The sequence below is a fragment of the Magallana gigas genome, chromosome 4 (assembly GCF_963853765.1).
Source record: "Magallana gigas chromosome 4, xbMagGiga1.1, whole genome shotgun sequence".
Lineage (NCBI taxonomy): Eukaryota > Metazoa > Mollusca > Bivalvia > Ostreida > Ostreidae > Magallana > Magallana gigas.
Window position 1 is genome coordinate 37,149,741 of NC_088856.1, and position 27,596 is coordinate 37,177,336.

General features: G+C 34.7%; 3 protein-coding genes across 3 annotated transcripts in view; all 3 read right to left on the bottom strand.

Annotated features, from left to right (window-relative positions):
• The window catches only part of LOC117682418 (tripartite motif-containing protein 3-like), a 35,633-nt gene extending 20,330 nt beyond the window's left edge, over positions 1-15,303 (bottom strand). Inside the window, exon 1 of the mRNA XM_066082328.1 lies at positions 15,137-15,303. The gene's annotated coding sequence lies outside the window, so the exon portion shown is untranslated. The remainder of the gene's footprint in view (positions 1-15,136) is intronic.
• Positions 6,144-7,054, bottom strand: LOC136275058 (pancreas transcription factor 1 subunit alpha-like). The gene has a single exon (XM_066083336.1). The coding sequence runs from the start codon at positions 6,984-6,986 to the stop codon at positions 6,144-6,146; it is 843 nt and encodes a 280-aa protein (XP_065939408.1). The 5' UTR covers positions 6,987-7,054.
• The window catches only part of LOC117682423 (RING finger protein 207-like), a 39,033-nt gene continuing 22,383 nt past the window's right edge, over positions 10,947-27,596 (bottom strand). The window contains exon 5 of the mRNA XM_066082334.1: positions 10,947-13,088. Coding sequence (XP_065938406.1) covers positions 12,186-13,088 — 903 coding nt within the window. The 3' untranslated portion in view covers positions 10,947-12,185. The remainder of the gene's footprint in view (positions 13,089-27,596) is intronic.

Here is a 27,596-nt window from a genome sequence, read left to right on the forward strand (position 1 = left end):
TTAAGAAAAATGATGATTTTATATAGATTATTTCCCTTTTTTCTACATGCCGATTCATGTCACATAAAATTGCATGCAAGAATGCAATCATCCAAAATCTTGTTCTAATTTCTTCTTTATTATGTTAGAATATAGTGTATATTTTTTAACATTTGTATATAAATAAACATTGTAAACAAGAATTTTGTGACATTTTATTGATTTATTCTGGATATTGTACGTTGTACAGTTTTAAGTGCCTATGAGAAACATATTTTAAAACGTCAGAGATACGTGGTACCTGGCTGTGATGTTTATTTCACTTAATGAATAAAAAATAAAACATTCCAAACACAAGTTCTGATCGAGTTTTTGGTTTAAAAACATTTTTCATGACCCTAGCTAGCCTTAGATTAATAAGGCGAGGGTGGGGGGGGGGGGTTACAAATTAACAATCAAATTTATATAATTTTTTTACGTTTTGATTTTTTGCTAGTTATAATCGATCATAAAGTAAAGAAAAAGTTCAGATTTTATTTTTAGAATATGAACACTTCCTACAAGTAAATCTTTATGCAGAGCTCTTCTTCTAAATAAGATAAAAATAATCTAAAAATGGTCACGACCAAAAAGCCCTCTGAAGGATCAAAGAACTGTTGTAATATATTTGACGTTTTATATTTTTAACATTTTAATTGTTTAATTAAAAATTTAATAGGGATGAATGGTTGGTATTGTCATATTTTAATTTTTTTTGCTAGCATAACAATTTGATTGAAGAATATACTAAACATACAAGTTTTACAATCAGTACCTTATAATCCATGCGCAGGTCTAGAAAGGGGGGGGGCTGTCGGCGAGGACTTTATGTGTCTAGACACAACCCCCCCCCCTTCCCGATAAAATTAAAACTTCATAAATTATTAAAAATAAGCCTCAATCCCCTTCCTTTCTCGGATCCTCCGGCACAGTGAGAATTTTACGGATCCGCGGATGCAATACACCGTGACCACGTTATTTAAAATGTGGTAAAATAGACAAAAAATTAGATCTGATATATCATTATGCCATAGCAACCAATGCATGTAATGACTTTTAAAAAAAAATTATATACAGACTGCATTTATGTTAAATACTAGCATGAAGGTCATGCAATCAAAGGGCATTAGTGTCTGACTGTTACCGCCATTTTTATTTTCTACAATAGGAATGTATTCATTTGTTGGTCACAAACTTTTTTAATTGTTAAAATTGAAATAATTATGTCAGATGGACATTTCTATTGAACTGGGGGATATGAGTGATACTCATTTTTGATTGGTCGAGCCATGGTTTTGGAGGTAGGACGGCGTCAAGTGTTTTATGACCCCACTTAGGATTTTGATATGCCTAAGTGTCGTTCTTTAAGACTGATTATATTTTTCAAAGAGCTGAACTACTGCAAACTGGAAACAATAATCAAAACACAAAAACCTACATGTATGTATCTAAAGAGAAAGGAAGATCAATGGGTCCAGCAGAGCCCCTCTAAATAAATATAGATACAGTAAACATAGTACTGAGAAAAAATCGCTGACCCCTCCCCCTCCCTCTTGATCTGTGTATCAAAAAGGCATTGTTCATGTATGTACATGTACAGTGTACATGTATGTTGCCTGGGTGAGGCTGGGTTGTCAACAAATTTCCTTTCACATCTGTCTTAAACTATTAAATGTGATAAAAAAGACGCAGTTACAATATCTAAATGTATATCAAAAGAGGGACCGCCTCCTGGCGGCCCGTAATAAACAAATCAAATATATTATTCGAACGCATGTACTCTGCACGTGACGGTAATTGTATTTAGTTAAACTCGTGATTAATGGCACCTTTTCAGGCAATTATTTGTAAAACCTTCATGTTTGATATGTGATTAATTCGTAAGATTGTTTTTGTTTTTTAAAATATATTGACCTTGGAAAAAAACCTTATGCTACAGTTCATATATACTACGATTTTTATAATTTAAAAAAAATATAATAAATTAATAATAATTTATAATAAATAAAATAAATTTACATGTAGAACAATGTTTTATGCCTTTTAAATATTACATATTTTTTGTTTTTACTCGTAAATGTATAGTAGGTCATAGACTGTCGTCAATCGTAACTACTCGGCCATTTCTATTCGGAAAATTTCGGAGTTTTTTATATATATTCTTCAAAACAATGTTTCGGTATAGGGGACGTACTAAACACATGAAATAATAAAGATTTGAATGATATGAAATTCTATTTAAATGATATATTTAAATTTTTATATGCTGCGTCAAATAAAATGGTTTTGTGTGTGTATTTATTATATTTCCATTAGAAATCTGGTAGGATAATATCATGAAATGACATCCTTATCAATTATTTAGGCAAAAATATGAAAAAACTGAAAATTTGAATTGGCCTGAAAATTTGAGCTAACCTGATTTATTTTTTGATTCGTTTGAGAAAATTGTGCAATTTGATAACGATGATTATCTTCATAAACTAAAGTGTAGACAAGACTTATAATTCCATTTAGTAAAACAAATTTTCGGCTTACTTTTTTACTTTAAAATGTGCAGATTATCCCGAATGAGCACGATCTTGCATGTTTCTTTTAAATATTAATCTATTTCAATTTTATTATGTGGTCCCTTGAAATCATTTAAACTAATGCACTAAGTTTAAATTCAATGCAACCCAACAAATTAAAAATCAAAATGGTATGAAATAAATACCGTTAACTCATTTAAAATCGTTGGGGCCAATTTTCGTGGATCATGGGATTTTTGCTTATTCGTGGGGATGTAATTTCGTGGATGCGTCAGTTTTCAGTTTCAATAGGTAAACAAAATATATTATAATTTGTTTTCGTGGAGGATGTTAATTCGTGGACGAGGGTTTTCCACGAATACAACGAAAATTGAGCCACTACGAATTCTAATGATTCCACAGTAATCTCCAAGAGAATTGATGAGTTGAACTTTGTATTCGAATAATGGACAAATCAATGTGTTCTCCATTACTTCATACTATGGCAATGGTCATACAATAACCGTTACATGTAGAAACAGTAACGAACTCGATTCTTAATAATATTAAAATGTTAAACTTCAAAACGTGTTGCTAAATATATATCAAAATCTATTATAAAAACTAGTACAACCAACTCTTTATTGTCTTCTTTGTGGTGTGTTTTTTATGTATATAAAACTACCAATGATGATTCATACAACAATTATATTTCTGAGGCCTATTTGACCCCTGCATCAATATGATTTCTTGTCTCTGATGACACACAAAAATATATTTGTGTGTGATACTTCTGAGTGCAAACGTATATTAGGAAGGTGATAGCGTTGTTAATAAATTTTTAAGCTAAAAAGAATTGTTCATACTTTTCAAGAAGATAAAACGATCTCCAGTCTCAGTAATTGACAAGATAATCCCCCCCCCCCCCACCGATACCGAGTTACTTGCAAATATAAACAACATCATTTACGATTTGTCAGTGTCTTAATTCGAAATCATCATGAAGATGGATACCAATTTCAGAGATTTTCGATCTGCAAGATTATATAAGTCTAAGAATGCGTGCATATCAGCATGTTTTTTAGATAGTAAGATGTGTTATATAAAGTAATTTATTTACTGGAAATGAATAAAGCAATGCATTGTCTGATGTCGTTGATTGGTTGCACATGGGTGGGCGGATCTGTGCCCCCCCCCCCTGTCCTCCATTGGAGGTTAAAATAATTAAGTTCACATTGTAAATTAACCGGAGAAAGGCCTTGAATCCCCTCCCCCGGCAAACACAAATATTTCCCCGAAAACATTTTCTGGATCCGCGCGTATTGCCTATTCTTTCCTATTTTGCACACAGCTTGCTTATTACATTTATATAGTTACTAAATAGTTACTAATTTCATGTTTGATAGATCAAGCGCAATCTCAGAATCCCCAAAAAGATAAAAAAAAAAAAAAAGTACTGGGTTTCCAAACCGCAAATAATGAAGTAATTTTCTGCTGATTTCAGAAAATATTTCAAGGTGTAGTGAGCCGCCTTAAATTGCCGCACGAAAGATAATCAGTGCTCAAATATCAATTTGATTCTATTTGACTATCAAAGTATACATGTATGTATACATGTATATGCACGCATACTTTTACATGTATTTGTAGCTTTTGAGACAATCTCTTTGAATAAACAAAAAGAAGGCAATTGATAGTTTGACATTATTTATATAAAACAGTTTTATTTTGAAGTTAGAAAAAGTAAACATTTGAAAATTCCATCCTCTTTGACTTGGTCCTATAGCACTGTCAAGTATCTGCAAATGCGTACATCTTCGGTGTTCTAAAAATACAAAAAAAACTTCAGGTTTAACAACACATAAAACGTCAATGCAGTCATTGGACTACAGAGGTTATTCAATTCCAGGAAAATCTAAAATTTATAAATTTGCCAAGGATCTGACACGACGCTGATTTCTTCTTTATTTGATGTTGTGCTAATTGTTAATGAGTGTTAATTAGCGTTTGATATTCATCTCTAAACTCTACTAGCGGATGCTGGCACCCTGTCGTGTTACCGAATCATCGGTCGTTAGTCGCTTAGGTGCCATGTTTTTCTGATGATATCGCGGTATTGTGCGAGATCTCGCACGTCCTATGAAACAATTAGAGGTTATTCTAATCGACGGAAATACCCCTTTAGAAATGCGGACTAATTCAATATTAATACTGATAGAAAATATCTTAATATCAAACAAAATTCTCTTATTTATCGCCATCTTCGCTAGCCAAGGGTTTCTGATCCGCACCGCTTCTCACGGGTCAGAAACCCTTGGCTAGCGAAGATGATTTATCGCAGTAGTTTCTTTTTATCACATTGACTGTATGGGATCGCTTTTGAATTAAATTTAGAGAAACAGGGGGGGGGGGGTTAATGTTTTGAATAATGATGGAATATTTCATTAATCAATTTATTAAAAAAATTTTAACATTGTATAAAACTTTTTAGAAAATGTGTAAACAAAATTATAAGATTGATTATTTATGGATAAGAAGTGTATGTACATTAGGATAATTTAGGATAACATTAACATTAGGATGACTTGACCTTACATGCATGTACAGAGTATATTCCATTACTCATTCGTTTACTTTTAACTCACGCCATACAACTTCGGATTACACAACTATATTTTTTATTCTTGTGTGATTTTTCAGAAACGGAAGTTTTTTAAAAACTTTTGAAATAGATTATTCGGGTCAGAATTATCAAAGCAAAAATGATTCCGATTCATAATGCACAAGTTAGACTTGGTTTAAAGTTTAATTGATCTTTTAGATCATTGACTGTACAATATACATGAACATGTACAGGTTGGAAACAGCAATTCCGATGCATTTATTTTTAATTAATCCCTTCTGAGAATGTACAATTTTTAACCTGACGGAAACATTATGTAAATTTATTTGCAGTTGTCATATGCAAACACAGCGTAAAGAAATGAGTGTGTTTCATGGACAAACAGATTTTACAGATTTATCTTTTTTTGATTGAAGGGGGCTTGGATTTGCTCTAAGAATACCATTTATTATAATAATATAATAATTCATCAAGAATACAATTTAATTTTGATGTAAGTTTTAATCTATTTTAATCACATTTACGAGTTTAAGACTGCCAAGGAAAAAATACGTAACATTTTAAGAATTTTAAAACTTTCTATCTTTTTTTTTTCCATTTACCCCTAGATTAATTCGAAGATTAAGTTATGCGTTCTATTGGTTTTTTTTTCCATTTACCCATAGATTAATTCGATGATAAAGTTATGCGTTCTATTGTTTTCATCTTTTATTTACCCCTAGATTTATTCGAAGATTAAGTTATGCGTTCCAAATCGCGCGGGCGAGTATAGTGCCTATCGATAATTCAACTTTAATTAAATGTACAAGAAGCAAGGTAACTAGGACATGTTTATTGCAGCTTTAAAATTTAATACAGTACATATTTCCCATCGGCCTTAACTATGAATTAAATTTTTGAAAAAAAATTAAATGTTTGCAATCACATCTTAAATATACCTTACATTTAATGTATATAGTTATATTTATTCATGAACAAAATCCCACAAACTATTACATACTGATCATAATTGATCCCTGGCCCCGTCGTCCTCTGGTAGCGTCAAATCCCTCCGTGACGTATCTACAGGAAGAACTCCGAGAGGCTCCGATCGGACAGGAGGCTCCATCTTCCTCGTTATGGAATACCGTATAACCGGCTATTACGACCTGTTTTACTTCCTCCTCCGGGGAAGATATTGTGTGTTCCGGGGCAGTTTTATTCAACCCCGGGGTCCGGAAAAATGACTGTCCATAAATAGGATTATTGACGGGTGTTTGGTAGACAGAATGGCGAGGGACTCTGGGCGTCTGGAAACGAGGTTCGGGAACTTCCTGGAAACGGAGATCCGGGGAAAACATAAGCTGTCGCTTTCGAACTTGAGCTCCGTGAGCGGCATATGTGGCGATGATCATGCTGCTGCTTATCGGAGAAAACGGTTCATGAGGAAGTCGCATACCGGCATGAGAAAAAGATGACCGTGATGACATAGCGACAAGTTGGCGTCTTTGGTCGTCTTTTAACAGAATATCTTTTAGGGCTTTAATGTAAGCAATGGCAAGTCTAATAGTCCGTATTTTAGACATTCGTCGATGATACAAATGGTATTGTTGGGGGATGCACTTTCGCAGATCCGCCAGGGCAGACGACATTTTCTTCATGCGGCGGCGTTCCATGTAGTTCGCTGAGCGTCGCCTCTCCTCGATTTCTTCCTCTGAAAGTTTGAGTTTGTCAAACTTTTTGGTTCCTTTTTCTTTTTTCTCGCTTTCTTCTTTATCGGCTATTGTTAGATCAACAGGTAAATGGACATCTTCGACGATAAAAGCAGGTATATCCTTTTCCGTACTTTCTGTCATCTTATTTTTTTCTATACTGATATATAGAGATCGGTTACTACTGTTTAATTCGTGTCCTATTCAGCAAGTGTATCTTCTAACGGGTCATCTCTCATCATATAAAGATTGAGGGGAGGGGGAATGTTGCGGAGGGGGGTCATAAATCTACGCAGGGACTTGCCAGTGACCCCCGCTGTGGCTCAAGCTGGTCCGTGAAAATTGCCACTTCGACTTTGTAACGAGTTTCTAATCGCCATCAGATTGCGGTAAAGACACACATTCATCTGTTTCATTCACCCAATCACGCTAAATAAAGGGACCCTGCTTTTCCCTGTCTTTGATTCTTTTGGAGATGGAACCAACGGTTAAAGTAACAAATGGATTCTGTAGTTCATTGACCAGTGTCAGAAAATCGCTCTCAAAGAAATCTCGCCAAGGCGTTGGTTTCTAAGTATTTTTGATTTTTTCCGGATTGAGGGTTTTTTTTGTTGTTAAATGAGTTTGTTTTCAAAGGTTGCCATTTTCTTTTAAACGTAGAAACTATTGATCAAGGTTTTCAATGGGCGTAATATCCGGTTTATTAGCACGGTCCAATCACAAATAAATAGAAACATTACACTTAGTATTAGCACGAACGTTCAAACGCAAGTGAAAAATCTTAATATAAACATTAATTCTACACATAAAGTTTGCCCTTAATATTTACAATTATATATACAGAAGAACGTTCTTTTAGTGTGCTTGGTATTCGTTTTTATGAAAATTTATATACTGTATGTTACTTTTTTAAAATTTGTTTTACTTTCGAATGCAATGATTTCATATATGGAGGATTTTTGCTTGAATGCGACAGACAGTTTTAAAATTTTTATCTCAGAAAATATTTCATTATGAAAACTGGATGGTAATGTATCGCAAGTATTTAAAGTTTATCCAATAGTTATATAAACTTATTTCAATGATTACAAAATTTTAGCGATGTCTATGATAAATATAAACAAGCACAAACTCATTTAAAATGGAATGAATTATTATATATTTTTAATGTTTACTTGTTTTTGATTAAAACAAGAAATAGACAAATAGAAATCTTTAATATTTCATACTGTAAATCTATTAATATTGAAATAAAAATTTTAGTTAAAAATTCGATTGGACTTGTTTAGATATGCAAATTTTAGATTAGGCAACATAACTATAATATTTTCCTGAATCCCCTCCTGTCCGATATCAGATTTTTTGACCAATTTTATGCAAAAACACAAAATGGTATGTATAAAACAAACGTAATTCCATAAAATTATATAAGTTAGGTCGACCTATTTGAACTACTGAGAGTATTTACCAATCTATCAGGTATTACCGACCGACACTGTAAATCCAGGTGAGATTATTTATTACAGGTAAACAACACAAAATAGGTCAAATGATACACCATTGTAAAAACGAGTAATAACTTGCCAATGGATAATTATGTTAATAGAGACATGTACTTTTAGAGTGTAGATTTATTATGGGAACTGCTGTATGATTTTATTTTACAATTTCACATAAAATTTGTGCTGGGATTTCTAGAAAATGAATTCCTTTGAGAGTTTCAGGGCTAAAACGTTCCAGTATGAATTTTATTTATTTATTTTTTTTTTAATTCGGTCCCATTGCTAAATTACATGTATATATGTATGTATGAAAATTTGTCCACGAAACATCTAAAGAACGACTAAAGATATGAACTGGAGCAAAGATTTTTCTTAAATTTACATACAAAAAATTGAATTAACATGTAGTTGGCCCCCCACTTTTATGGGACCATGTATAAAATTGATTTGAAAATAAGAAAATAATCAGTGACATTGAAGTTAAAAGGTATACTACTACCCCCCCCCCCCCCCCACACACACACACACACACGGATTGGGATTTTTGGAAAATAACCCCCCCCCCCTTTTTTTGGTCAAGATTTTTTTCGATGAGTCTGCACCCCCCCCCCCCTCCCACTTTCAAAAACGATGCTACGTGCATGTTTCCGTTTTATTTTTGGTAAAAAGAAATAGCACGATGATAGCTCCCTGTGTATGCCCCCGCTATTAAATGGCTGGGGCATATAGTATTACACCGTTCCGTCATTCCGTCCTTCCATCCTTCAGTCATTCCGTCATCATTCATTTTCTGATCAAAATCTCAATAATCGTTGATCAACTCAGATTTGATATATGGGTGTATCTTATGAATAGACAATCTGAGTCTGAATTTGGTTCCGGTCCGATGATATAATGACAGAGTTATGCCTCTAAAAGCTGAAGTTTCATATGTAGATTATTTACAAGAAAATACAGTTTAAGTTCGAATTTAGTTTTGAACACTGTGCCGGATACATGTAATTATGCCAGTGCCAAGGTGGCATTTTTGCACCCGCTTAAACTGCATATATCGAAAAATTCAAATATGTCATATGATAGACTATTGCTTAAAGAGTTAACAACCACCTTTGTTATCAGTGTATCTCACCTGTCAGGTAAGACATTTACCTTTCAAAAATAAATTCCTATAGGAAAATAATTTTTCCCATAGTAAAATCAATATTCCTATAGGTAATTTGAAATTTCCTATCGGAATACAAGAACTTCCTATAGGAATTTCAATTCCGATAGGATTTGATAAAATCCGATAGGAAAACTTAATATCCTCTAGGAAAACTACATGTCTGAACCAAATTCCTACAGGAATTACCATTCTCCTATAGGAAATATAATTCCTACATGACTTTTAAAAAATCCTATAGGATAGTCAATATTTCCTGTAGGAGAGTCAATTCTCCTACGGGAATTATCATTTTCCGATGGGATATTAATTTTTAAAGGTAAATATATCACCTGTCAGATGAAAAACACTAAAAACAAAAGTGGTTATATACTCTCTAGACAATGGTCTATCATTTGGTAAACATGGATTTTTCCGAAACTGCATCTTAAGCGGGTGCAAAAATGCCACCTTGGCACTGGCATAATTATCCGGCACAGTGTTTTTGGTCCGATGAGGTTTTGACAGAGTTATGCCTCTTGAACTTAGGAAAACATTGGAAATTCGTAGCTTACACTCTCTAAATTTTGAAGTGTAGGATGCATATTTCAAGTTTATATTTCATTTAAGGTAAATTAATTAGAAAATACAGATCAAGTTTGAACTTGGTTCCAGTCCGATGATTTAACAGTGTTTTGCCTCTTAAACTTTAAAAAGAGTAATTTTTCGGGCTTTATAACTTATTCTGCAATCATGTTAAACTTAAGGCATTTGATTTTGGTCACCTGCAGATGCATTCGTGGCTTTACGTTATATATAGTTCCCGTGTAAATATGTTCATTGAGTTCCTTACATATAGTTAGAAATGAAAGAAAACGAAATTTATCCCAATAGCCGTTTTTAAGGTACATTCAAATAGAAGACCTCCCGTAAACAACAGTAAAACAATTTCTTTGATGATTCATGCGGGTTATAACTATGGAGGTAGCAATTATTGCAGAAAAAATTACAGAATCCGCCAAACGCAAATAACAATCTTAAAGGGGCGTTTCGAGAAAAAAAACTGGGGATTTTTTCATAATATTGAATTATCATAGAGAATATTACAACTCTCTCTCTCTCTCTCTCTCTCTCTCTCTGTGTATGTTTCTCTCTCAATGTCTGTCTGTCTGTCTGTCTCTCTCTTCAATGCCGAAGTTCTCTAGTGCTCGGAATTTTATGCACTAACTTTTATAGTGAAATAATAATACTTTCATTCTCAGCTACTGTGGGTAAGAATACTTGTGATACAAGAAAATTCCGATATTCTTCAGATGATATTTGATTTCAATTTCCGACAATTTCCTTTAAAATTTACAACAAGAGAAGGTGTCAAACAAACATTATCTGAAGAATATCGGATTTATAAAAAAAAATTCTGGGTAATCATAATTGTCAATAATTAGAATCTTAACAAGCAGCAAGAAGGGGGTATATTTATTGGCACACGATTTAAATATTTGGTAGATCTGTTTTAAAGATTCTGAATTGAACAAATATATGTTGATCAAATATATGTGTAGGTCAGTTTAAAAAAGTTAATGTGTTTTAATAAACCTATTTCACCAATTAAAAATAACAATACCATAAACTACTAACTAAAAACGAACACAGTTAATACCTGTATATTTAAAAGTTAACTTAATTTTCAGCAATAAAATTATTCTATATATTTACGAATTAACATACACATGTTTACATGATTGATATGTACTCCAATGTACACTGTAGATACCAGTCATTGTACACTATCACTGTGCTGTTGTTACATTGTCTCACAACATACACACTATACATACATGTAAGTATTGTATGGATATGTAATGTTCACTGTACATACTTGTACACTGTCACTGTGTTGGTGCCCCCATGTCCCACCCAGAGATTGTTCTCATCATCCGCACACACACTACGGGGAATCGTATTCCCTTGTTGTGATGCGTGTAGCAGAGACAAGAAGTGACCGTCCTGATCCAGGAGATTAACTTTGCCACTCAACATATATGTATCACACACCAGGATGTGACCGAGTACATCGGTACATATTCCATAGGGATTAAATCTTGACCCCTGAACTGTATGGGAGAACCTGTGTTTTCCTGATTTATCCACCACCACTACAGCATGTTTTCTATAGTCTGATACACAGACATCACCATTGATGTTTTCTGTGATGTAGTGTGGTTCAAGATACAGTTCCTGTCCTTTGTTGTCTCTCTGTATGTTCTGTATTTCTGTCCCTGTCTTGTTGTACCTGGTGACTTTACTTTCTCCACCCTTCCTCATCCCCACCAGTATGTCCCCGTTGATGTGGGAGGAGTGTATACTGAGTGGTTCCCAGTCTCTTGTTTTAATGAATTTAGTGATTGTATTATCCGGTGTTATCCTATTGATGACTTTGTTGTCTCTGTCTGTATAAATCAGATCCCCGTCCTGAGTGTATGTGTGATAGCCTTCATCTTCACCATTGGTTTGTATCTTCTGTAGCCGATTCCCCTGTAGATCTGTTTGGACAAGGTTACCATCACCATCACTGACCCAGAGTCTGCCTGATTTACCCAGTGATATATGAAATACATAATCAACACCTGGTACTGTGTACTCCCTGACCTTGGTGACAGAGGAAGACAGAGACAGTGTTTGTTTCACGTCAGATTTCTCTCAGTCTTGTTTTCTCTGTTTCCCTGTAGGTTTTAACTGTGAAGAGACAGTCTCCATGGGTTTTATTTTTCTGTTCTCTGGTTTAATGTTAGGAACAGTTATTTTACCTAGTAGTTTGGCAACATCTTCCTTGCTGTATTGACCAGCAGTAAATATGGGTGGGACTGGTTTGGATGTCTCTGGTATTGGTCTTATGATCAAATTTTCAGATTTGAAGGCAAATGTTAATTGTTCTATGTTTGAGGGAGATAGATAACCATAAAATGTTCTGACTAAATCAGTGAGATAGTTGATGTAGTCATATATTTCTTGGTTTTGACCATTTAATGTTTCTAATAATGACTGTTCTATTTTGTCGACTTGTTCCATTTTATCTGATGTGACTGTGTCTACCAGGTTTTTCAAAGCCTCACTTTCAGCCTTCACGGATTTTCTTATACCTTCCATGATCTTTTTTATTTCTGTAACATCTCTTGCAATTTCCTGTTTCAAATCTTGAGAAGTAGGCTCAAAATAGCTTCGAATTTTAGTAATTTCTGCATTACAAGATGAACAATTTTCGGTAAAGACCATTTCTAGGTCGGTAAACACATGACCGCGATGTTCTTTAGTGGTTGCACATTTTGAGCATAGAGGAATTTGGCATTCCTCGCAGAGAAGATCTATGTCTTTTGTGGGGTGGATCTTGCATTTCTGCATAGGAAGTTGCCGTTTGCGTTGTTTATAAGGGACCGATTCATGGTTCATGGTTTTCCTATTTTTCTGATGTTTATCTCTGCATTGTTCACACATTCGGTGGTGACAGTCATTGCAGTAAAACTGGTAGTTCTTCTTACAGTCTTCAGTACCACAAACCAAGTAATGCTGGGCGTCAGGTGGTATTTGGGACTCGGATAATGCCATCTGAAATGAGAAATGTTAAATTAATTCAAATGAAATTGTACATAACAGGTCATCATTAAGAAGTCAATTATTCTTATAGATCCAGAAATTTATCCAAGGAAGGTTCTCCTGGACTTGTGTTGTATTTGTCGGTTGGGCGGCTTGTTTGTGACTCTGGTCATTTGGTTTATATTGTAATAGAAAATGAAAAATCATCATATAAATACACTGAAAGCATATGGCTGGACCGGGAGTCGAAACTGGGACCCCTTTAACTCTAGCCAGGAGCACTACCACTTAGCTGCAGGTATGTAGCATCCGGTCTGAAAAAATTCGGATGGACGACCTGGTAGCTACAGTGCCTCCCATAGTAAAAATCTGCAATTTATGGCGCACAAAAAATTGCACTAGTTTTGGACTGATTATTTATTTCCGAACACGTTCTATACAAATATTCGATTCCAAAAAAAATTCTCAGACAGTTTACTACAGATATAAACACAGGTGCTTGAGGATAGGATTGACATTGACCCCCCCCCCCCTTCCACCCCCTCCCCCCGCCCCAATATATAGATCCCCTGGACTTTATTTTTCTTTTATATTAAATTATCCTTTTATGACTTATTTCTAATCTAATGTAATCATCCATTGCCCAAAATTACATAAAACAAACATTTTTGAAAAAAATCAGACCCTCTGTACATATAATACAAGAAGGTTGCTAACTTCGTCCAACGGAAGTAAAGGTTTATCGCAAGGAAGATAACACGTAACATATTTTTTTTATTTTCTCTTTTATGTCTTCCATTGTAATACACTCAGTATTAGTGCCTTCTTTTAGATTTTCCAGTTCCCAAGAGGATAAAAAAGTTTTCACGGCTTGATTAAAATTCATACTTCTTATAATTTGTACTTTTTTCGAGTTTGCCATGCAATTTCATAAATCTCTCGGAGTTGTCTTCCTTGCAATAAAACCTCACTTCCGTTGGTTCTAGATGGATCGGTTCAAAACTTGCAACTTGTCGGTGAAAATTGTCCTATTTACCTAACAAATGTATTTACACATGCATGGCATGCATATATTCAGTGAAGGAAATTATCGGACTACGACATGAGGTCACCGTTTTTACCGGTAGATGTAGTTTCATAGTACATTTCAACGAATATTCATCAGCAGTGCCTCTCGGCTGGCAGACGAAGTTAGCAACCTTCTTGTATTATATGTACAGAGGGTCTGATTTTTTAAAAAAATATTTGTTTTAAGTAATTTTGGGCAATGAATGTATAAATTAGATTAGAGATATGTCGTAAAAGGATAATGTAATAAAAATAAGAATAATAAAGTCCCGGGGGTCTATAATCTTGGAGGGGGGGGGGGGGTCGATCCTGTCCTCAAGCACCTGTGGATATAAACACTTTACTTACCCCTGATTTTTTTTTAACACAATCACCAGCCCCGTAAATGAAGTGATGCAGTTTGTTCACATGTAAAAATGGCGACTCTCGATCTCGACGTGATTTTAGCATACTTCAATTTCCGAGGTCGGTTAGCGTGTTTCAGAGAAAGTTTGAGGCAAGTAAAGTACTGATATCAGTTGTAAATTGACAGAAGAATTTAATTTTTTCCACAAAATTTGTGTGAAAATAAAGTTAATCAGTCCAAAACTAGCGAAAACTTTTGTGCGCTGTAAATTGCAGATTTTTACTATGGGAGGCACTGTAGCTCTCAGGTCGTCCGTCCGAATTTCTTTCAGACCGGCGCGGGCGCTACAGACTGCAGCTTACTACCACTGAGCTACCTAGGCAATATCAATGATCCAATTGAGTTAACAATTTTTGCAAAACAAAAATACCAAAAAAAACAACAACAACAAACTAGGTGAATGTACATGTTCCTATGTTTGAAATTGGCTACTACTTTCGCTTCAGTAATAACAATCTATACATATAAAATTGTCCATTGTTGATCGAATTGATAATCTTGAAAAAAATATACCTACGCAAGCGACTGTAAACATACGACTTCTTTACATCATGAAATATGGACAAATACACTTATTCTAACTTACCGTGTATATCAATGTGACCTTTAAGTTATTTCAGCCATAATCGGGTGGATGACGCCCTGATCACGAGATTGGAATGAGAGAATACGAGACTTGTGTAATTTACTTCCTGGTTGTAAGTTTAAATCTCCTGACCTCCTGACCTCTAACATTGAATAAACAATCAATGATTGAAGTTATCCCGGTGCCGTTGCATGTTAAATGGGTGTAATAATATCAGAATAAGCTATGTGTAAACGAAGTGTATTTGTCGTGCAAGTTTTAAGAAAATAAAAGAAATACTAGACTACAGTGCAATAGTGCAATATAATAACAGAATGAATTTCATTCTTCATGAACAAATCAACATTAAGAAATTTGGCGCACAAGATTTTAAGATTGCAGGAATCACCGACACGATCGCGAATTAGCTATATACAGGTGAACAAAACTTTATTATTAAAACTACTAGACTTTGATCCGTGCGTGCACGGGTTGACGTTCCATATTGAGTGGGGCATTTACGAAATAGACATATCAAATTTTCAAATGAAAATTTACACGTACATTGGCGGATCCAGGGGGGGGGGGGTTCCAGGGGTCGGAACCCCCCCCCCCCTTTCTCTGAGACAAATAATTTTTTTGAAAGCTTGTAATGCCTCTTTAAAGGCAATTGTCCCCATTTATAGTATAAATACTGTAATTATTTCAAATAAATGCTTTTAAAATTGCTCATTTAAAGAATTTTTTACAACGCACCGTAATTTACATGTACATTATTTCTATGAAAAACCCTAACGATTTTTTTTATCGAAAAGGGTACTCCTCATCAGCATCGGGTGCTCACATCTTTGAGTAAACATGTTGAAAATTTAAAAAAAAAATTAACTAAACAGTGTCGCTAAAATCACAGGTTTATAATAACATCTACAATATATTGTCTACTCTATTTCTTTTAAAAAATCGATTATAGTTAATTTTATGCAAGTTAAGCTATTTTTCTGGAATGCTAGCTATAACCGTACCTTCAAACCCACATGAAACACAAAAGAAAGCCCTTTTTTGTTTTGTTTCCAAGAATCGGAATTTATGTTACAAAATACCGTGTAAGGGGTTTATATATTAAGCATTATGGAAATGCATAACTTTTCAATACTTTCCTGAATAAGATCGCATCTGTACTAGTGCCGGGTGATGTGGCGCACCCATTAAACAGAGGTCACATCAAGTTCCCTGGGACGACTATTGCTTGTACAATTGTATTTCACATGTTCCATCTATTCAGCAGATAAACTATCCCCATTTTTGTCATATCCATAGACATGTTTCTGAGTAAAATATGACATTATGCTGCTTATTGTGACGTCATATCGATCAGAGGAATTTGATCGCTGAGAGTTCACTCGGAACTACTCGGATGTCTCGCGCACTCGACATTGTATGGAGCGTAGCGGAATCAGCCGAGGATTGCCGATTGCTGAGAGTAGCCTTGTCATACCCGCGTAGCGTGAATGTAATGCGCATACCCAAGATTGTAAAATCCGAAAAATTCATATGATTCCCGGATTTTGTAAAGGAATTTTCTTTGATTATTAATTAGCAAAGCCTAATTAATTGAGAAAAAAACCCAAAAACAAATTGGTGATCTCCAAGTACAAGTGATGTTAAAAATAAATAAACAAAAGACAGTACTCTTCCGATTTCTCGATATTAAAGCCAAAAAATTCTAGTCTATTATTCTAATATATTTACATTTTCAACTGTCTTTGTCTGTGATAACATTACAAATCAATTTTGAACCCTAAAACCGAATAACATCAAAAAATATGAGTGACACAAAATGGGCGTGTCTTATAGCAAAACCGAAAAACGGTATTGGCTGCACGGCGCGCGTAGTAATACATTGCATGTGCTAAATAAAAAAAGTAGTGGTTTTGAAATGTTTTCTTTTCGCACACAAAATGAATGAAAATTAAAATGAGCATGTAAAGGTTACCATTTAAAATAAAATTTATAGAAAAATATCTTAAAATGCAATTTAAATATTTTATATAAACGGCTCGTCTGCTGATGAATAGATTTCTTATAATGATCGTCTGCTGATCACTTCATTTTTTATTTCGATCGAATGCAGCCACCATGAACGACGATATATCAGATGCGGTAAAATATGGCGATTTTGAAGTATTTAGTGGGGATACTTATGAAGCCCTCCTGCCAGAATTAAAATTAGAAGGTTTTGATTCTGATTTTGACAATTTTCTATCCGAAGTGGTCGTTTCGGACTTCGATATAACATAAACCCAACAGGCATTTGCCGATTTGAAAAAATCCGATGATCCCGGGTTGCCAGCCCCAGAAACGCCAACAAGTACTCGTTTTGCCAAGTTTTCCGACGACGAAATTAAAGGATTTCAGGAACTCACACAATCAAAGGCTACAAAACAAAGCACCAAATGGGGTTTAAAGATTCTTACAGGTACGCTTCTTTTTTTTTAAAAAAGTGAATATTAGTAAGCAGCAATTAAACGCAAACAAAAACAGCCCATATTATGCAGTTACAGTTTTTTCTCAAATAACTGTCAAAACATGGATATCATTGTGCGTTTTCTATTACAGATTGGCATATTGAAACGTTTGGAGTCCCTCTAGATCTGGCTGAGATTTGCGAGGAGGATCTGGCGAAAAAACTCAGTCGCTTTTACTGTGAAGCAAAACCCCAAAACCCGAAAAAGGAGCATACCTCCGAATATCATAAAAATACCATGAAAGCAATCAGAGCCGCCATAAACAGGCATTTATCCGACATCGGTCGAAATATAGACATTGTAAACGATAAAGCATTCAAAACTGCAAAAAAAAGTTTGACCGGTCTCATGAAGCATAGAATGGTCACTGGAACTTCTCGCCCTACAACTCATAAGGAGATCATTCACAAATCAGATTTACAGAAAATTTCTGCTTACCTGGAGAGTGCATATTCTTCTCCAGTCAATCTGCGACTTGCAATGTGGTACATCATCGCGATACATTTTGTGTCTCGTGGTCTTGAATTCCATCATCAGCTTCGGGTAGATTCCTTCGATTTCAAAGTTGACGAAGAAGGCTCCATATATGCTTGTTTGAAGCATGAAACAAAACAAAAAAACTATCAAGGTGGCATTCACAAACTTGAAGCACTGAACGACAAAAGAATGTATGAAACTGGAAACGAAACTTGTCCTGTGAAGATGTTGAAGTTCTTCTTGTCTAAAACGGACCCAAATGCGTCTCATCTTTTCAATAAATGCGTTAAAGATGCCATTTCTTACCCGAAAGATTGCAACATATGGTACACAGCCGATCCCATGAAAAAGCGATCATATTTTAATTTCCTTCCGGATATTTGCAAGGCCGCCGGGTGCAAACGTTACACAGCTCACTGTCTAAGAGCGACAGCAATTCAGGCCATGAACGACGCTGGATTTGAAGCAAGACACACCATGTACTTCTCCGGGCATCGCAACGAAGCTTCCATACGTAGCTATAATCGTGAACTGTCTTCTACCCAAAAAAAAAGTGCGAGTGCAACTTTATCTACAATAACCACCGCCAGTGTCAAAATAAATGATCCATCTGAAGATTCATGTGTAATTTCCGCGCCAACAATCACAGAATCTTCAAATCATTCCCTATAATTCTGAAAATTCCAACTTACCTGTCAAAAATGAACTTAATTGCTCCACCATGTCCGACTCGAGCATTAAATCTGGAGTTTTGAATAACTCCCGCTTTGAGAACTGTTCCATTACCATCAAGTACAATCTCGACTGAGGTGTAGATCGACCGCCTTACCGCGCAGGAGGAAAGTACCTTCCGCTATCACGAAATAAACACTCTAGTTATTTACTATTTTGCAACTACACACATTTTTTTTAAAAATCAAATGATATTTGATTTGATATTTTGTTGTATCGACTTAATAAATTTGCAAATTTGACTCTTCAATACATGTCTGTGAGTTTTCATGTACAACACACGTGTGATGCAAGTGTCAAATGACGTATTCCTGGGGCACCAGTGGGGTTTGCATAATTATACGAATTAAAACAACGGTAAAAATGTTATAATTATTAGATCTTTAATCGTGCACATTAGAAATAATATAAATATAAGTAATAAGGAATCATTCTTTGAATATTATGAGGTGATAATTTCGGTCGGAGCGTGGTCAAATCTTTCATAAAGCCCTTCGGGCTTTATTTGATTTGACCACGCCCCGACCGAAATTATCACCTCATAATACTCAAAGAATGATTCCTTATTCCTTATATATTAGTATAGATATTATGTTGAGAATGGAAGAACATGTGTATTCCGGCTATCAAAAAACACACAAGCTCTTTAAAGAGGGCAATGAGAAGTAAACCGATAAATAGTTATATTGGTTATGTTAATGCATAATGTTATACATGTATATATATATTTTAATTCAATTATATAATTTAGCATTGAATCATTATTTTTTGAAAGATAGTCTCGTAACTGCAGCGCTGTGTACATACAAATTGAGTAACGCGCGTTACTTTAGCTTCTTCGTTGTCTTGATTTTTGGTCAGTTGTTATTTTGACAGGTCTTTTTATTTCTTTACTAATACATACGATAATTCTTGATTGCGTATTGTGGCCGATCAAATTCCGCTGGTGTAAGACAGTTTGAAAATGCACGCATTTAATCTTGAAATATATTGTATTAATGAAATTATTCGACACGGATTTCTATTCATTCAAATATCGATTTTATGTTCTGCACTTGTTTGTATACACAGGTCACACCTGACCCGTCATTGCTTCTCTTCCCTGAAATAACGTCGTTTATAGTGAAAATATGTCTATTGGTTTTGTTTTATTTTGTTAAACCATACATGTACATCTGACATACATGTATTTCTTAAGATATACACCAATGGATATACACAATAAATCAATACTTCTAATGGCGATATTTTTCATTTTGTTTTACAAGTGTCGCTCTTCACTGTATGCATGTGGTAAAGCAGACGTTTTAAATGTTGGCTAACCTATTTTCAAAACAACAACAACTGAGTGATATATGAACATGCAGCACTTACTGGTATTTGACTGAAATATTCAGTGTATATATAGCGACAGTCTTCTATATGTCCGATGGACCGGATGTGTGAATTGACAGTTTTTATTGAACTTTCGTAATATTTATTTCCCCTTAGCATGATACATGTCATTTACCTATTAACTCAAATAATAAACAGGGCACGGAAAATACCATGTTATTAACAATGTGAAAAGTGATAAATATATATTAAAAATATAATTATATGTAACAGAAAATACGACAGCGAGGAAAAGGGACACTGATCTAGATCTCCAGTACATGAATCAAAATCACTTATTCGAACGGAAATGATTGTTGAAAGTTTTCGAATAGGAACACTTTAATAAATCTGGATTTAAGAGTCAGGGGATCTATTCACAAAAAATCGTACGTTTAATCTTAGACGTAAGTTTGACGTACGATTTTTTCGTAGGATTTTGGCTATTCACAAAATGTCGTACGTGTGACGTTACGTCAAAAAACAGTCGTAAGTTTACGTCTACTATTGGGTTGACGTAAGTCTATAATTGATATGTTTATAGTTGAGTTATGGCAGTTCTACCTTCTTTTTGTCATAAGCAAAATTAAGAGAAGAAACTCCTATTTGATAACGCGCTGTGGTTTGCCATGAAAAAACAGTGCCGGAGATCCTTTTGTATCCTGTATTGCAAAATATGTTAATGGTGGTTGAAATTTATATTTCTTAATCTTATTTGAAGCTCAATTATAATCATTCAAGTATATAATCCAAAATCACCATTAAAAACCTTACACATATTGAAAAAGATATATGTTACGCGACAGCAATGCCGGGTAAACGACGAAAAGTGACCCCCATAGAATATTGACCGGGGGTCATTTTTCTACGTAGAAAAATGACCCACTTCGTTGTAGAATACTTGGATTGCATCATAGGAATTATGGCCGGTAGGTCATTATTCTCCGTAAGAGTTCTGTAAGAGTTGTAGAAAAATGATCGTGTAGAATATCGACTATATATTATTAGTGTCTTTAGGGTGGATGCAGGGGTGGTGCTGGTGCTGGGCCGGGGGGGGGGGATTGCCTGTTTGATACTAAATTGTTCGAAAACCCAGCTTGAGTACGCTTTTCCAATCACCTGTTACTGCTTATCATCGTTATCTTAGTCTGTTATTTAATTTTTCAAATTAGAAATGAAAGATATAGTCACGTTTAGTTAATTAAAGTACATTGATTGAAAAATGTTTCCCTCACATTAAATCAAGGCAACAGAAGAAAAAGACGTACCTTAGAGAAATAGATAGTTAAAACAGGCGCAAATCTAGGAGAATTTTTTTTTAAAAGGTTAGGGGAGTTGGGGGGGGGGGAGGGGATGACATATGTTTACATTGTCAAACCATGACTGAAAAAGTATAATATCAATCTGAATGAATAAAAAACACGCCCTTATTGTATGCAGAAAAAAAAACAGAAAGAAAAAAATGGGTGGGGGAGGGGGATCCGAGGGATAATTATATTTGCCAAAGGGGGGGGGGGCCTCTAGGCCTATTATCGGTCAATTTGATGAGTGAATTTAAAAAGCTTGAATTCCCCCACTCCTTAAATCCACGATTGCATGCATCATCCCATTTTGATTTTTCTAAGAACAATAATTATTTTGTTACAACAGGTTTACTAATAAGAATATATGTTGGACAAATGCAATGCTTGATATAATATAATAATACAGTCAATATAAACGTCACAAATTCCAAAACTTCGAATTTAGAATTGAACCAAAGAAACAAAATATTTTACAGATGATTCTGTGTGAGTTTGAAATCGATCACTATCGTAATCAAAATTAAAATGTACTTGCAAACTTCGGTATATAACAGTGATAGCAAAGTAACAATGACACTAAAAAGGGCTTTACATGTAGCATTGACTTTGACTCCTATTGAATTCAACCACGGTACTTACATGTATAAACGACATCTGAATCTAGCAATTAATATCGGCATATTCTGACTTAACATTAAACTCTCCTTTGATTTAGCACAAACATGTAAGTGTTCCAGGCATTTATACTCAATCTAGAATATCTAGAAAAAAAACAGCGGTTATTTTATCAATATTCTTGAAAAAGTGAACTCTTAACTGAGTGTTAATAAAGTATATCATCTATTGAGATATGTTTGCCGATAAGTAAAAAATTAAGTCATCGTCAACATGTTGCATACAGAAAGTCCGGAAGGGAAGTCCTTTACAGTTTATTTGAGGCAAAATGTATGATCTGTCAGGTAAAAAGCATTCGGTCTAATACATACATGTATTATGTTTAATAATTTAAACAATATTTTATTATGTGAAATGTTACATGTAAATACTGTAAAAGTATTACATTTGGCTGTGTATTCTATTTAGCGTTTTGGCGGAATGCGGCTTCCGCTAAATCAAGTACATATATGTCATACATATATGTAAAAGAATAGTCACATTCATGAATACGCGAATTCAAATCTACACCGACTTGTTCATAAACTAATTTCCGCCAAATATCGTACACGCCAAATATAATACGTTTACAGTAGCATAATATAATGTCATTTGTGAATCACTGCAAAATCTCATCCTCCAATAACTTGTTTCAGCGTTAATCGGTACCTTTTGATTAGAATTAAGTTTCTCGCACGTGTTGTTTGTATATTAAGGACACAAGTTTTCTCCTATGGGAGGAAATTTGATATAAGAATTTAATTAAAGCAAACCAGTTTGCGACCTTTCGTGTTTGTTGGAAACACTAACTGGTCTCTGCAATTATTTTTTTCTCAAGTAGAAACTTTTTGATGTTGTTTTTAAGCGAAGTCAAAATTTGATTGGGCCAGTTTTCAACGTGTGGGGGTCGTAGATCTACAGGTTTGGAATGGTTTTCTACTGTAGAAAAAGGACCCTACTTGTCATAAAATACTGACCCTGGGTCAGTTTTCTCCGTAGAAATTTGACCCCCGGGTCAGTATTCTACAGGGTCACTTTTTGTCGTTACACCGGATATATCGAATCAATATTAGTTAAAACTACGAAAATTATTTGATACTATAGGCGTTTTCTTTTATTCCTACAAATGCATTAAATCAGTTAAACAGTAGTCATATGCATACACACTAATTATATATCAGTATGTAATGTAATCAGTGTACTACATATCATACATGGATCGGGGGGGGGGGGAGGGTGGGTGGGTGTCCATCTGGTCCCCCTAAAATATTTAATTATTTTTGGTAGACCCAGCCTTTAAGATTTGTGTCAAATCTTTTTTTTCATGATCTCAAGAGTTATTAAATTATGCACAAAAATTCACCATGTTAAGTCATATTTTTAATAAAAATCTAATGAAAGTCATGAACTAAATAACTTCAAAATTCACTTTTCTACAGAAAAAATATGAAAGAAATATTACATTTATTCTTCAGACGACCTTTTAAAAAATTCACAATATCGAAAGGAAAATTATCAATGGACACGCCGACCTGGGTAATAACACTTAGTAACTTTATTATCGCCGAAACAGACAAAATAAACCGGCATATGTAGAATGTACATGTAGCGATAAACTAAAAGTGTTTTTGACAGTATTTTAAAAATGCCACGTTTTATTACAAACAAATTCTGCAGTAGATTTTTTGTAAGTTAAAAACATGACATAAATTTCATACAGAACTTGGATTTTCTCACATGCGTCTGACGTTCAAAAGTTTTCTTTTCACAACAAAATTATTTCCAGGAATATAATAACACTATTATAAAACAGGGAAATATTTTATTTTGTTATACTTTCATGTTAAATACTGAAATCTGATTGGTTAAGACGCAGTTAATAATATTTACTATTACCCTCAGCGTTAGCAACGCACTTGGCAACGGGTAACATTATATAAATAGTGCCTGTTTGGGAGGGTAACAGTTGAAATTGACACCCCGAGAAAACCATTGTCAACCGACGCGAAGCGGAGGTTGACAATGGTTTTCGAGGGGTGTCAATTTCAACTGTTATCCTTCCAAACAGGCACTATTTATTTTGTTATACTGAATGTCTTTTTTAAAAATTTTAAGAAAATGTTACTGCTTTTATATGGGAATAACGTGAATTCTACAGCGAACCGTACGCGCATAATTTTCGCGCATGTAACATTTTTTAATGTTACCCGTTGCCAAGTGCGTTGCTAACGCTGAGGGTAATAGTAAATATTATTAACTGCGTCTTAACCAATCAGATTTCAGTATTTAACATGAAAGTATAACAATATATAAATAGTGCCTGTTTGGGAGGGTAACAGTTCAAATTGACACCCCGAGAAAACCATTGTCAACCGACGCGAAGCGGAGGTTGACAATGGTTTTCGAGGGGTGTCAATTTCAACTGTTATCCTTCCAAACAGGCACTATTTATTTTGTTATACTGAATGTCTTTTTTAAAAATTTTAAGAAAATGTTAGTGCTTTTATATGGGAATAACGTGAATTCTACAGCGAACCGTACGCGCATAATTTTCGCGCATGTAGCATTTTTTAATGTTACCCGTTGCCAAGTGCGTTGCTAACGCTGAGGGTAATAGTAAATATTATTAACTGCGTCTTAACCAATCAGATTTCAGTATTTAACATGAAAGTATAACAATAAAAAATGTTACATGCGCGAAAATTATGCGCGTACGGTTCGATGTAGAATTCACGTTATTCCCATATAAAAGCAGTAACATTTTCTTAAAATTTTTAAAAAAGACATTCAGTAAAACAAAATAAATAGTGCCTGTTTGGAAGGATAACAGTTGAAATTGACACCCCTCGAAAACCATTGTCAACCTCCGCTTCGCGTCGGTTGACAATGGTTTTCTCGGGGTGTCAATTTCAACTGTTACCCTCCCAAACAGGCACTATTTATATAATAATACATGTACATAAGAAATATTTTTAACGTCAGGCACATGTGGATTTCCTTTCTTTCGATAATTGTAAACATACATACATTGAAATAGGCGTATGGGAAGAAAAGAAGTGACTTCGTTATATACATCTGTGCTCCAAGGCGCTATAAAAGTTCCGCGAATGTAAATGAGCGAAAATACAGCGTGGCGTCATTTTTCCACAAGGCCCACTGCGCATGAGCATTGTCGGTAACTAAGAACTTAGACGCACTTACGACTGTAACAGACGTACGACAACGTTATTATCTTACGACAGCTTTTGTGAATAGCACCATAAACGTAAACGTACGTTTGACGTAAGTTTAAGGTGTAATCGTAGACGTACGATTTTTTGTGAATATATCCCCAGCTCTCCAGGTTGATGTGTACAGTATACACTCTTGCTTTTTGCATAATATTGTATGTATTGTATATTTTCTCTATGTTGTTTTATACAATATGAGAATAAATAAAATAAAAGAAACCATAAAATGTAAACGTTTTTCATTCAAAAATTTGAGCGTAGGAGGAGCTTAGTAGCACGTGCCGCATGGCATGATCTGTTATACTTAAATTGATTGACAGGCGTAGCACGTGGAGTCCTTAAATAATTATGAATGACCGATTACAGAATCCTAGTTAAAGCGAAATAATTAAGTTCCGTGATAAAACTTTATTCTAAATATTATAATTGACATAAAAAGCTCTCTCTCTCTCTCTCTCTCTCTCTCTCTCTCTCTCTCTCTCTCTCTCTCTCTCTCTCTCTCTCTCTCTCTCTCTTTCTGTGACAATCACTTACTGTTAGGAAAAGTCCAGTATGTACACAATGTGTATTTTACCAAATCTATATCAAAGGTTATACATTTGTACATTGTATTTTACATAATTATCACTTTCTTATATATAGCCTGTGAGTACGTCGTCACTAAGATTGGCCGCGCTCTGGGCATCACCAAAGATCAGGAATCATCATCTAAGAGGAAGGCGAGCTCTTCAATCTACGCTCATTGGGACCAAAAATTTTACCGCCCTCGGAACGGTAAATATTTTTTTTGTAAGAATTTGACTAAATTCTAATGATATAATTCTTGGTCTAGAATTTGACCTAAATCACTTTTTTTTTGACGGCACAATAGTCTTCAATTTAAAGTTTCACATTTAAGATGCACATTTGTCTTACGAAATTATTTTCCTGTTAGATTAAAACTTGCATACATGATTAATAAATTCATCATTTTTTATTGATAAAATTTCAACATTCATTGAAGATTGCATAGATACATGTATTTTACATGGAAGTTTATCATGCGAAATTACTATTGAAAGTACATATAAGCCTTGCAATGTTTAGACAGTTATTAATGTTCATGTTATGATTGGATTACATGTAGATTTCATTAATCTGTTTATGAGAGAGAGAGAGAGAGAGAGAGAGAGAGAGAGAGAGAGAGAGAGATTTAAATGACATTTGGTCTTTTATTTTCATTTACAAACTTTATTTTATATTTACTTTTCCCTGTTTGTACAACAGAGTGAATGACTGGCCAGCTGTAAACACAGTCCATATGGAGGCTGAGAGAGAGAGAGAGAGAGAGAGAGAGAGAGAGAGAGATAGATAGATTACATGTATAACTGTTACACTATATCATACACTGTACATGTATAGGTCTGATTCGAAGTCGTAGAAAAGTTTACAATCAAATATGTCGGAACTGGCGGTTGTGATGCTGTAAAGGGATTTTATTGTGCTTTTACCTTTCACAGGTGCTTGAGGGATCGACACCCACCCACTTCCAACCCCAACCCCAAGTATATAGACCCCCGGGATTTTTTTTTTTTAATTATCCTTTTATGAGATATTTCTAATCTAATTTATAATTCATTGCACATAATTACATATTTAAAAAAAAAACCCAGACCCTCTACATATATAATACAAGAAGACTGCTTTCTGCCAGCAGAGAGGCACTGTCAATGAATATTTGTTGAAATGCAGGCACGTAGCATCGTTATTGAAAGAAGGGGGGGGGGGGCAGACTCGTCCCAAAAATCTTGACAAGCCAAAAAAAGTGACCTTTCCAAAATCCGGAAAATCCTAATTCGGGGGGAGAGGGGTGGGGGGGGGTGAATTTACCTTTTACCTTTTATTCCACTGTTTATTTCCTTATTTTCAATTCAATTATTTACATTGTCCCATTACAGATAACAGTAGGGTGGGGGGGGGGGAACTCCATGTTAATTTAATTTTTTTTATGTAAATTTAAGAAAAATCTTTGCTGCGCCAAAAAGTGGAAGCCCCCCCCCCCCTTTCCTTATGCAACATGCCTGAAATGTACTATCATAGGGAAAAGAGTACCAATTTATTTCCCATAGGGCTCAATGTTAACCTAAACCCACCTGGCTAGTTTGCTATTATACTTACAGACATATCCTTGGTCACATTTGAAAGT